Genomic DNA, 13469 nt, shown 5'->3' on the forward strand with positions numbered 1-13469 from the left:
CTTTGAAGACAAACGTCTCGCGTGTCGTTTTTACAAAGATTCCCAGCTTTTCTTCCGATTCCGGAAATATACTTTTCTTTCAGAGCGTTTCAAATTATCGAGGCAGGTTCCTTCGAATAATTTCTATTTCTTTTTTTCTTTTTCTTTTTTTTTTGTACTCGCTCGAAAATAGGGATAGTCAAGCCTCGGTTGTCGACGTCTATTAATTCCCTCGAATTAGACAACGTATTTTTTTTTTTCCGCGTTTCGTTTCTATTTTTTTCTTTTTTTGCGACGCATTGACGTTCGTTTCCTGCAGCGCGTTAAAAAAAATCGGTCAATTCTGGGTGAAACCGCGGTGAAATCGAGTCTGCGAGCTGCACCGCGGCGCAAAGAGCAAACAATGGATATCAAATTTTCTTCCGGAACCGTGGCGTTATTTGACGTTATTTGGTTTGATCGTTTCGAGGCTCTCTTTCGTGCTTCGCGTTACTTTCCCGTGAAAATAGAGAAACACGGCTGACGATATTTTGATTTCGTTCGACTTTGGCTAGCCTCTTTCGGAAAGCATATAGTCTTCGGTGCGATTAGCCCTTCCCGTGCACTCGAATTCGATCGAGAGTTTGTAAAGCTCCCGGCGAGACTTCCGAATTAATTTAAGCCCGGCACGAGCGAGTTTCGGAGAGGAAATTTCACGTTTCTTTTATCAATTTTTCCACGGGGAACTATCCCCGAGCCCGGTAACCTAATGTTCGCCGATCGTAGCTCTCCGAATCGCAGAATTCGGCTGTTCGCGATTCATCGAGCCACGGATGCTAACGAGACGATTAACTACGTAGCTTCAGCCGTGAATTTCGGCGCAGTTCGGCTAAGCTAGATGAGAAAAAGTCGGGACCGGACGAAACGCGGATAATTAGAGAGCGAGCGGGATAAAGAGGAATATAAGCAGAACTAGACTACTTTGCACTTTCGTAGGGAGCCGCTCCCGGGGCTGACATATACAATAGTTCTCGTCGATATTGTCTCTCCGACAAATAGCTCGGGGCTGATATCGAGCCGAGCTTTTTAAATTACGCGAATTTTTTCGCGGAACGCATATCCATGCATCCGCGTTTCCGACGCCAAGTCGATAATAATGATTAAGTGTATCGAAGGACGGATTCTACGATTTTATTGTCGTCGTCGACGCGACTACGGAATGCATTCACTTTGAGAATTCTTTAAACGCGCGTTACGTTTCGTCTGTTTTTATCGTATCCTTGTGCTCGTTTCGATGTGATCCTTCTTAAACCCTCGTTCTTCCGGTTTCCATCGATTTTACGGATGAAAATTCATTACGGCGTGGCTGCACGTTATTATAATCCGCTTTTAATTCGATTATCCCGATAATGGGCGTCGAGAATTAAAAAGGATCGCGGTCCGATATAACGTGTGGATGAATCTAGCGAGCCTTGCATGTTAAATAGGATCACTTGCGTTAATCGGGAGAGCTCGTTATCGTCGAGATTTGGAATTGTAACGTTTGGACGCGCGTGGACAGATCTTCGAGAAACGATTGGTGCTTCGATGTACAGTAATGTCTCCATAACTGCACCAGCTCGGGGACCACCTTGTGCAGTTATCGTAGAGCTCGTGTATTCGCCGATGTTTGCCGACGAGCTTCGAACGTAGAGAAGGACAGCGAATAAAGGAGAGTACGGAGCGAAAACATCAGGGTACGTCGGTGAGACAATTTAATGCAACGGTGAAACTTTTTTGAATATTAACTTTTTTGTTGTAAAACTTTTAGCATTATATTCTTGACATTTTTCTGATTAAAATGAGGTGAAGTATGATTTACCATGCATCTTTTTTTAGTTAGTGTTCTATGATATGTAATACATAATAAGTTATCTCATTTTAATCAGAAAAAAATGTCAGGAATATGTTGGTAAAAGATTTACAACAAAAAGTTAATAATAAAAAAGCTTCACCGTTGCATTAAATTGTCTCGCGGGGTATTCCGATGCCAGATCGTGTTACGCTGCTCGGCGATAGGACTCTGTGACCCCTCGGTAGGTACACCCCTCGGTGATGGGAACGGTTTCTCTGCATTTACCGTAGACAAAGCTTTAGATCAGAAAAGCGAATTATCCTGCGTACCGCGCAGCTCGTTAGCGTGGTTTATCTCGTTTCTTTCGACCTCGAACGACGGCAATACTGAAAAAAGTCCTCCGCGATTCACGTGGAACCGCGTTCTTCCCGCATACATTCGAAATGTTGCCGCAGCATTCTCTTCAAGATGATCATTGCCGCGCGCAAGAAGCTTGAATAGCCTTTCACGTGTTCCGAGGAGCGAGCAGCCACTTCTCGTTCTCGAGTGCAGACGTAAAACGTCCCTCCAGCTCGCAAGACGTCTACGGGTCGGAAGTTTCGTTGATAGTTTCGCGCGTATAATATTTATTCTCTGCTCTAATTTTTTTCTGATTTAACTCGTTCAGAATTCGGACCCTGTTTCGTTATTTCGAGAACGTGCGCGACGACCTCCAAGTTGATAATATACAGAGGTTTATTTATGCAGGGCTGTATGCAGCGTACCACGTTGACCGCCGGTCGTTATACGTGGGTGACTAGGACTTTCGTAATTGCCACAAACGTATTTGGCTATGTTCGCGGTTACCAACTTGTTGGATCGCGCAATTTATTTATGGATGGAGTGGTATTTTATTTGAACGGGAAAACTCTTGTGGTTTATTATAGTAATACGTTGATCCAGCGTCTGATCCTGTGTCTGACCAGCGCCGTCCTTATACTACTTGGAGAGCGAGAGCGCATGTCTGACGCATTACGGGTACAAACTACTTGCACGTTACTCATCCGTACGAATCGGATGGCCTAATAATATCCTCTCTCTGGCGCGAATCTCATTCGTTCGATGCAAGACCAAAACTAATAGGAATCTTACAAACCGCGTGATTATTGCATTTCCTTTCAAAGGATTGCATTTTAACCACCCACTCGAATTAATCAATCTTTAGCGGCGGTTATCGTTCCCCCTCGAAAATCGGTGTTCCTCGACGAAAACCCATCCCGTTTGTACGGTTCTACTCAAAGGCGATACACCGGAACGTGGTAAAAAGAACGAATTTCCGGATTCTCGAGAAACTTTCCTTCGCGACGTCTTGAACCGCCTCGGGGAATCTCGGCCATTTATCGCCGCGTTATTCGGTTCCGTGGTTTTTCGAACGGGCCTTTCAGAGTCACGGGCCGTCGGACCGACGGCGACTCTGAAAAAAATGTTTCTCCGGGTAAAAAGTGACGACGAAAAAAGCAAGCGCGGTCTCGCGGAGCGAGAAAATGCAACGGAAAGAGCTTCGCCCGGAGACACGGTTTCCCGACGAACTGTCGCACGAAGTTATTAGACGCGGCCGGTTTTTTTTTTTTTTTGTTTTTGAAAAAGTGGAACGGTTCGAACCACGGCGGCTTCAAACGACCGAAAAGTGATTAAAATTCTCCTTTTTTTCCTCTTTATTGCGCGTGATACGCGACGGATTTCTGTCACTCGAAGACGAACGCGTCGTCGTCTAGCGAGTGTCGTTACGGTTTTACGAATTTATCTGAACGCGAAATCCGCGAGTTGGAGAACGTCCGTTCGCGGTATTCCACGCGATTCGCGTGGTATCCAACGTATCCGCGATTTTTGATCATTTTTCGGTCGTTTGGAGCGAGGCCGCGTCCGCGATAGCAGCGGTAATGCGATTTTTCCGAAAGTTTTCGGCGATATTTCACGTGGAACAGGACGGAAAAAGGCGCGCAATAGATAATTTGTCAAACAGATACTACACCGTGGCTGGCGTAACCCCGCGTCGAATAAATCGGTCGTTGTCGCGAAAACAAATGGCGTTTCAATGTTTCTACCATCTCCTCCCTCCCTGTTGCGAAGCTAGCGATAGTTTTATTGGTCCGTTTCGATGGACCGTGCGGTTCGAGGAGAAACGTGCTCGGATTTGCCCGTTTCACGGAGCTCGCGTTCATTTCGCTGTACTTTTATTTGCAAACGTTCTCAGCGAATTCTCTTCCGTTATTAGTTGCGCGCAACTTTTTTCCTCTGCAACGGTCGTCTTCGATCCTTCCGGTTTTTTAATTTCGCCGTAATCTCCGGTTACCAGTGTGCGATAGTACGCGCGCGGTCGTGGCTAAATCCGTGTCGCACGTAGACGAGGCTTGTTACGGGAATATGGACGTAGGTGTTCCGAAGGAACGGTGTCTGGATGCGTAGATTTAAAAGTACAAAATATACAATCGGTGTAAGAAGTGTTCGTACAGCAACCAATTTAAAATAGAAATTAGTAAGAATAGAAATAAGAGGTCAACGTTAAGGAAGTAATAAACTTTGATTTACGCAAAATCTGTTCTAAAAATATGTAGGAACATTGGTTAATCATTTCTTTCCCTAAAGTTTATTAATAAAATAAATACACGAAGTTTTATCATGAATCGGTTCCTGTATAAATATTTATTCCACTGACTGTGGATGAATTAACACGAATCTCTACTGAAACGACTATTTCGGAACGAGACCGACTGTTCGTCGACGGTTGTCGACGGCGCTCCGTTAAACAGTTAAACGAAAGAGCGACAATGCTCGCGTCCCGCCAGAGAACGTCGATCCTTGCTTACAAAGCAAAGCGTTAATCGAAGCCGAGACGCTTCTGCCCGATCCGTTCGCGATCGGTGAACGACAATGGTTGTGTGCCGCCAAAAGGATGCCGGAGCAGCTAATTCTTGCAATTAGTATAAAAGTAACGTGTAACGAATCCGATAAGTTCGCACGTGACCTCCGAAAAATATCGAGCGCGGCGAGATTATTTCTAGCAGCGTTATTAGCGACTTACGGGGGTAATTTGCGATGGTGGCTGTTTGTCCACAGTGTGCAGCGAGAATCCCGGGCTGAGCGGTCGTTATCACGCCGGATTGTGGAGTGGAAAACGCTGGTCCTGCTGCCGCTTGTCGACGCGCTCCGCGGAGGGCTGCGATACTTGCAGCTCCTGGTCCTCTAAGCCGTTAAACGCAACGAACCCGTCCTCGACGTCCACTTCTAGCTTCACTTCGGCACCCGGAACCACCATCGCCACCTCCACCATTGCCGCCATCACCGATCGACCGCAGACGACCAACTCGGAGGCCAATAACAATCCCATCGTTCACTCTCAGGCTCGCTCGACAATCGGTTCGTACGCAATTCTCTTTTAACACTTTCACTGCCTGACGCGCTCGCCAGGACGCTTACGAAGCTAAAATTTGATTCTTACACAATTTAAAACAACGCGATCCAACGTTTGCATTTGTATTAGTCTCATAACCCGATCGGTATTTATGAGATTTAAGAACATGGACAGCTTTAATGGTCAACCGTAACCCACCCCCGATCGTCCATTATCGGAAACGTCTCCCCACGTTCCCTATACGACGCAACCGAAAGTCTCCGTAACATTTTTAGTCGTCGGTGTACATCGACGTCAAATATTTACCAGTGTCGCGGTACATTTGGCCCGTTCCCTTTTTCGCGATGCTTTTAGTTCATCCCTGAAATGTCAAGCTCCAACAAGTAGGTTTTCTCTCTTCGTTCGAGGTAGCCAATTAGAAAAGGTCTCGCTGGAACGTACGGCGATCGATAATTAAACGAAAATAAGACACGAAAAAGCGACGATAAAAACGTCGCGTCTGCTCTGGCGTCGAAGATAGATATGTCAAAGGTTGCGGGTGGCATCGGTCGATTCGTGGCCCGTGGAAGATACAGTAACCTCTTCCGTGCAATTATGGCAGACGAAAAAGGCGAACGTTTCAGAGACGCGTCGGAGGCGTTAAACACGCTGCGCGAGTTTCGCGCTATGCTATATTTTCGCGAACTTCGTAATCGGTACGTTTCTGTGAACGCGCCAGCGATAACTCGACGACGCTAACGAAGCCATTTCTTGCACGTTTCCTGGTCATTTATTATTTTTTTTTCTTCTTCTTTCGTTTCTGTTTCCGAGATCAGCAGACGCAGCGACGCCAGTCGCACTTAATTAATCCCGCGGGAGTAAACGTTGGAATTACCGCGAGTTTTGTGTTCGATCTTTGTCGTAGTTTCTTCCCAGCTTTGCTCTGCGCCGTAGCGTTCGACCTTACGGAACCCTCTGCGTCCCTTTCCAGTTAAACGTTACCTACTGCGCCCGTAATCCCAAGATAAACTCTCCGTTATAAACGTCGCGGTAGCCGCCGCTGGGATCTACCTGGGAGCTCCACTGGCGGCTTTGAAGCTGCGATCGGTTTCTTCAAAGGTCTCCTCAAAGTGTTGCGTTTACGTTCGACGAATTCTCGACTCTTAATTCTCGACTCTTAATTCTCGAGAGACCACCGTGCCCTGACTCGATTAGGGTAAAACGAGAGATATAATTGGCCAGTGCACCGAACGCAAACGGAAGATTGCGGGTGCGCGCACACTGGGACCTAGAGGGTAATTAACCGACTCTCGTTTTATCTCGTTAAACATATATATATCGGTCCGCGATAATGAACCCCGTCCTGTTCGAAATCGAACGATATCCTGTTTGCGATGGCATTATTCTTCGCATTGACCGGATGTTTATCTTGTCCTTCGATCGATCTACAGTTGCACGAAAGAAGATGTTACTGGTATTTAAGACCACGTACTTGAAATAACACGACCGATTTGGAATTGTAGTGATTCTATTTTCACGAGGTGCATTTCGTTCCTGTTGAGAGCACTCGACCGAGAGAATGCTACGAGACAAGACGAACGTACGAAATTTCTGCTAACCAGGTAGAAGGGAAATACAAAGTAAAGGATGAGACTCGACGCGTCTAGTTAAACGGGTCAATGCGCAACGACAGCAATTCTGTGTGGCTCATTTTTTCATTTTGTCATTGCTCATCGATCCATTCGTCGCGACTCTTTATATTTTATTTTTTTTCCGCTCCGTCATTGTGCATCGATCCGTTCGGCTCGATGCATCCCTGTTGCTTTCTCGTCGATTTTTTTTTCTTTTTTTTTTTTACCTTTGTGATTCACGTATGGCTACATACCCTATGTTTCAATCCTTTCAGAGGCGCAACTATTTTTGAAACTATGGATCGCGCTCTGTGCGCTCTTACAATAGCATCATTCGATGGTTTTGTTTCGACTCGAGCAAGGCACACGAATATATTCCATGTTCTTACGACGCAGGCGATAAAAGAACCTCTGTCTCGTGTCTTAAGAATTTTAATTACGCGCGTCGCGTGCACGTAAGTATGAAATCGATTCGACTATTGGGATGATCAGGAAAAAAAAACGAATACAACGTTCCGGTTCGCGGTTCGATACTCTACCGTCTCCTGTTCGAGCTTCATATCGGGGAATAATTAAAAACTTTGAGCCAAGTATTCTCCGGGTCAGCAAGTTTCCTTAGCGAGGAGGAACAACGATGAATCTGCGAAAAATCCTCGCGAGTTTCATTATTCTTTTCCCCTCGTGGCCGATGGATTCGAGCCTGATATCCGCCGATGCGTTCTTCTTCGTTCAATTTACATTAACGATTTCTGCTTTGCTGGCGCGCGGTCGCGATCGAGTAACTCGTCTTCGTTGAATCATTAACGGTTTCGTAACGCGAGGATAATTTTAACGAAGCGCATTGTCCGCTTTTTTCCCCCTCAACTCCGGCTCTGGCTTTCGTACGCGCGTTAGAATTCCGACCAACTTTTTGGCCGAATACGTACAGCAATCAGCGAGAAAATGTTCGAGGTTGGACGGCTAAATGTTAGAGATGGAAGCGCGGATGTTTGAAATGGACGGAAAGATCGCTGAGCGCAAAGGGTTAATGGGAGAAATCGTCGAGTCTGACGATCGGTCGTTCAAAAGAAACATTCGTGTCGCGAAGGAGTCGACGCGGAAAGCGGAACGGTTTGAAATACCGAAAAATGATGCTCGACCGCGATGGTTTTTCGCGAACGCGCCCCGAAATCGCGGCTCCGCGAACTTCCCGACGTTTCCGTACGCGCAAAAATGCTTCCGAAGTCAAGCTACCGTGATCTAAGAGAAAAGTTTCCGTGACGATCGCGTCGATATCGCGCTCGCTTGGATATTGTCCTGTTTTCCGACGGGTGAGCTTTTTCCTTTTTCCATCGTATAACCCCTGCCGTCAGGGACGTTACCGCTTTCGACGGAACAGAAGCAAACACGCAAAAAGGAATGTCAGAACGTGTTTCGTCAGTTGCGGCAATTTATGAAATAACAAAACTCTCGCGAACGTTCGCAGATTCGCGCTGAAATATCAGCGAGCGTGGGCAGGAAGAACTAACAAATAATTCAACGTTTTGGTAATCAAATTTATTACCATATCGGTTTCCACAGACTTACCGTTCGCATAAACGTTGATTTTGTTCGGAATTTAAAATAATATGAATTCGTTGGTTACGGAAAGCAACCTACGTCGCTTCTATCGCTTTTAAGGAAGCAAGTATGGTGTTATATTCGAACCGAAGTTAATCTAACCAAAACGGAGGTGTCGTTTTACTTGCTTAATTCACAGACGGAAACCACCTTCGTCGGACGTTTAATTAAGTCGTTGCACTCTCAATTATCCGTCCCCGAATTAAGGACGTACCACTGATTTGAAACACGCGCGGTTCCGCTCTTTTGTTTCCTTTCGAAATAAAGAGAAACGACGATTTTCCGCGGAACGTTTCGTGAAATCGCTCGTGCACGAATAATCGTAAGCGAAAGACATGCATCGGCGTAGGTACGCATCCGTTCGCGACTTTCCATCTATCATTTTCTCTTCGTCATCCAAAAGCACTTTTATTCGTGGTTGTTGCTTTCCCAATAGACAGGGATTTTTTCCATCGAGAATGGGCTCGTTTCAGGTTGCTGTATAAGTAGTTGTTCCATGAATTTATTTATTGTTGATTTATTGTTTATTTATTTATTTATTGCTTGATTGTTATTTAATCAAATACGAATCCTACAACCCCACTTCGATTTAAATCGACCATCCCAGTTTTACGAAAAACGATATAAAAGCGTTCTAATTTCGACATGGAACCTTACGGACGTGTGCGATAGCAGTGAAACTTTTCTGAAAAGTTTCCAATTATACTTTTGACACTTTCGCTGCGGATGACGCACACACGGATGCGCGTCCTTTGTCTTTTTTACTCGGTTTAGTCCTATTTAGAAAGTCGGTACGATCTAAGCATTCATGTTGGTCTGTTCTTTCGTGTTTAGTGTTGTGGTTAGACCTTTGGAAAATTTTCGTTTGTTCGGCAATCTATTAGATCCTCTCATATGTGCCGAAAACTGTGTCGAAATTTAGTAAAAAACCACAGAAATTTTCTAGTAACGGTACAACGACTATCCGAGAGAGGTGAGAAACTATTGCGAAATGAGACTGATTATCTTTTCTTGCGACACTTGAGACACTATGTTTCACGTATTAATTTGAGAAATAGAAGCATAAATGGCACGAACTTTTAGGACCACCTAATATATATAAATTTAGTTACCCCAAATATATTGTTCATCAAAGGAATCATACTAGAACACATTTGTAAGAAATTTTTCATTGAAAAAATTTCATAATTGCAGCTCCCAGCGAACGGCTACTCATTTTCGTCCGCAGCGAAAGTATCAAACGGTGACCATCTCGAAACGACTACCTGAAGCAATTACCTCGACCAAGAACAGAGCAGCTCGATGTCCACGAAATAATTCGTCCGATTATTTTCCTCGAGCAAGCGGTCTATTTACACTGCTTGTGGCGCTAGTTTCATCTTGGAAGTCGAGCAGTTTCCAGTATCAACGCTTTACGGTTCGGTCTAACCGAATTATCACGAGGTTTAGCGCATTTGGAAAGTTTGAGCTACGTGTCGACGCTGCTCCGTTCTGAAATATTCATGTCTGAATGGAGTTCCGTCAGAGCGTCTCGCGTCCCGTTTAACGTACAGTGTCAAGGGACATTTAACCAGTGTTTTTGGTCCTTCTAAACCAGAACGAGGCTTGTTCGATCATTTAATTAAAATCCTCGCGAGATGTTGCGCGTAATTAGCGCGATTCGGTAGCTTGTATCGCGAGCGGAGCGTTTGAAACGTCGTAACAGAGTCGCGCATTAACGTGGCTCGCGAGGGAAGTAATCGACGTGGACTGTTTGGAGAAAGGAGTTTGAGCGTTTCGCGGGAAGTTGGTTGAAGAGGAACCGATGGAAAAAGTTGAAGCGGATGCTCCTATTGCGAGAGCACTAGTTTTCGAGTATTTGACAAGCGATTCCTCGTTCCAGTATATTCCTTTCCTGGTCGTGAACTTTCGTTTGTGCGGACAGAGACAGGCGTGTATGGGAACGCACGGATACGAGGGAATTTGTATACGCAATTGAAAATTATGAAACTCGAAACTGGACGCGTACTGCTTTTTTTTTCTTTTCTTTTTTTTTGTTGTTGTTATCTATCGTGGTGTGCGCGAACCGTTGCGTGGGAGATGAACGAGCGCGCGATTATGTTGTTTGGGGTTGAGGTATCGATTCCACCCCCGAAAACCTACGATCGGCGAGGGTGGAGGGAGGGGGAGAGGGACAAAGCAGCGTGCGTTGCGTCGCTTTGGTCGCTAGAAAACAGAAGCCGACGAGAATCCTGCGTGTCGAGACGCCCTGAGAGTCGAGACGTTTCGTTCAACGAGTTTGTGCGTTTCGTTTCGATATTCCTTATTTTTTCGTTCTTTCGAAATTCATTCCAACGAATCTCATCTTAACCTGGTAATTTCCTACACTGTCGAACGATCCATCGAACTTGGTTTGGACGCAACGCACGCTGCATCCCCCGTTCGCGTCATAGTCTTTCGCGCGCAGCTGAAAGCACGCGACGTTTTCAATCTTTCGGAATGCACTTTCTCGGCGAACAAAGTAACGCGATTCCGCGCCACATGAAATGTACCGTGAATCCGGATATAACATGCAGATCCCGCGTTATACCACGGGCACGGACCACGGCGGCGGAAATACCAGAAGCAGGAAGTGTTACGCGAGCCGAGGTAAAGCATCCCTGATCTAGGCCATCTCTCGAGCCGCTAATGGATTACGAGGCGCTCGATAGCAATTAGGATGATACCGACGGTCCGAATGTTCGAAGAGGAGCCGGTTATAAAGCGTTCGGCATAATTGATCGAGAGAATCAGACTTTATCTAATTCCCACGCCTGCCATCTTACCGGTTTAATTGAAATAACGCGCGTAACGACACAGCAGAATACGGTACGAAACGTGTTACAGCACGATGCAGTAGAGGTCGAGTTAATTCGTTCGTATGGGATCTGTCGTTCCGTGTTTCACGAATTCCGACTCTCCGCGGATGACTGGATAAACGACAAGCTCGAAATTTCCCCTCTCGCCGGATTTATACTCGATTCGGGGGACGTTTCCTTTCGCGCTCGATGGAGACAAACGTTCAGTTGGCGGTTAATTCAATATTCCATTCGTTACTGTTTTAATAGCACGAGACTTTCGTTATTCTGTCGCGTCTCCGTGACAAACGATCGAAATTTCCATGGAAAAGCTTCGCTGCGAGCAAAGTCGTGCGCGTAAATCAGACTTCCTTTTCGGTAAATTAACTTTTCCTCGATTCCAATTCCTCCACGAACGTTTCAATTATCGATTCGTACAATCTTCGTTAAATTCTAATATTTCGTCCCGGCGTTCGTCATGGAAAGAGTTTCGCGCACGCGAAACGGCTGTTCTCGATGGTACGGGGTCGATTCGTAGCTTCGCTCGTCACGCTTTTCGCGACGCGGAGCTCTTAATTGGTATCGGTCGTTTTCCATCCTTTGAGTTTCGATTAGGAATGCGATATGGTGCGTACTGGCCCGTCGGCGTGTAGCCAATACGATGAACCCTGACCAAGTACGTGTTCGCCTCTACCTCTCGACTCCGTGTTTAACGCGAATTGAACACGGATGGCGCAAACTCATCTTCGTTAGGAATATCAACGCCCCGGCATCGCTCCTCGGGAACAAGCTTCTCGAATTAACGAATTAGAAATTAATTTCTTCCACGCTGCTCCGTTCGCTCTACGCCGTTCTATTTTTTATACAACGAATGAATGGATTACGTTTCCATGGAAAAGCGAGACTTCGAATATTTCGGTAAGCACGCAGCTGGAAAATGATTGCAGTCGATAAGATGTTGGAACGGTATCGTTTAATTCAATAGCGAAACTAAAGGGTGTCGTTTCACCGAGCTCCAGACCGTTACAGAGCAATACCGAGAGTCATTTTATACTCGCTCGGTGAAATCTATAGCGACCCTTTAAAGCTTTATTAGATTGCATAAAGTCTTATCGGCGTTTTATACCGGCGGTTAAAAAGAGTTACTGCCAAATATCGATTCCGCCCTCCTGTTATCTGTGTCGGATAAAAGGGACAAAGCGGTAAGACCGACTTGTAGTCGCTCCCCTTTCGTGCGCGTAATCCACCAACAAAATTTCGCGAGTAATTTCGACCGAAACGAAATTAACGTTTGAAAAAGTGGTCATCCACTTCGGTACCTGAACTGATATTTACCCTTTGCGCTCGAGAAGTGACTCTCAGTCACCGCTAGGTTTTCTTTAAGTTTCATTTCTACGAAGCTCGAAGTATTAATAAAATCTTAGAATTCATGGCAATAGACTGCTAAGAAACATCTCGAGTTGCTGGCAGATACCAGAAAGAAAAAAAGGTCTCGAGTCCAAAGAGTTAATTATCTATCCGAACTAAGGGGTTGCAAAGGATCGAACGTGCGAATAGACGAATAAAAACGACTTTAAAGCCACTCCCACAGAAATCACACGCAGAATTTCTGAAAGACCTCTCCGTGCTTGGAGCTGTCTTTGAAGTCGAGATAAAACGTTCTATCGGTTAGAGAGTGTCATTTGCATTCGAACGACGTAATAACTCAATGTAAATAAAGCCTTGGCCCATTTGGAGAGACCTGAATATTTTATCGGACCATAACTGTACCGTGAATACGTATCACCGATGTACAATAAGCTTCGACCCGTTCAAAAGAAAATTGAATAAGACTCGAACACACTCCGTTCGTACAAAAGCCAGATCGCTACCGTAAATCAACCTTCGGTGCGTTCGGAAGGAATCGATTGCCATTCAAATGTAGCGAGTCCGATCCTTAATTACGACGCGACTCTGCCAACCCCTAGTCGATTCTTAAACTTGTGACGCACCTGCGAAATCTCGTCGAATTTCTTACACCGTTGAACGCTTTGTGTTAAACTCAACGCAAAATCCAAATTCAAATTCAACGCCTAATGAATTTACGACTCGCTGAATATAAATTCCGAGGATTCAATTAACTGTTATTCGCGTTAATGTTCGTTTAATCATCAATCGTAACATAATCAACGAAAAACATTAAACCCATTTCAACTGCGTATAACGTAAACCGAGGAACACCATTTTGCATCGGTTTGCCTCACCGGTGTCAGTTGCGTGCG

General features: G+C 45.4%; 1 protein-coding gene across 3 annotated transcripts in view; it reads left to right on the top strand.

The window, feature by feature from the left end:
• LOC128888455 (tyrosine-protein kinase Btk29A) overlaps positions 1-13469 on the top strand; it is a 145393-nt gene that overhangs the window by 18026 nt on the left and 113898 nt on the right. For all 3 annotated transcript variants that reach the window (XM_054145325.1, XM_054145326.1, XM_054145327.1), the window contains one exon: positions 4889-5188. In XM_054145325.1, coding sequence (XP_054001300.1) covers positions 4889-5188 — 300 coding nt within the window. The remainder of the gene's footprint in view (positions 1-4888; positions 5189-13469) is intronic.

Source organism: Hylaeus anthracinus, unplaced genomic scaffold (genome assembly GCF_026225885.1).
Source record: "Hylaeus anthracinus isolate JK02 unplaced genomic scaffold, UHH_iyHylAnth1.0_haploid 11994, whole genome shotgun sequence".
Taxonomy (NCBI): Eukaryota; Metazoa; Arthropoda; class Insecta; order Hymenoptera; family Colletidae; genus Hylaeus; species Hylaeus anthracinus.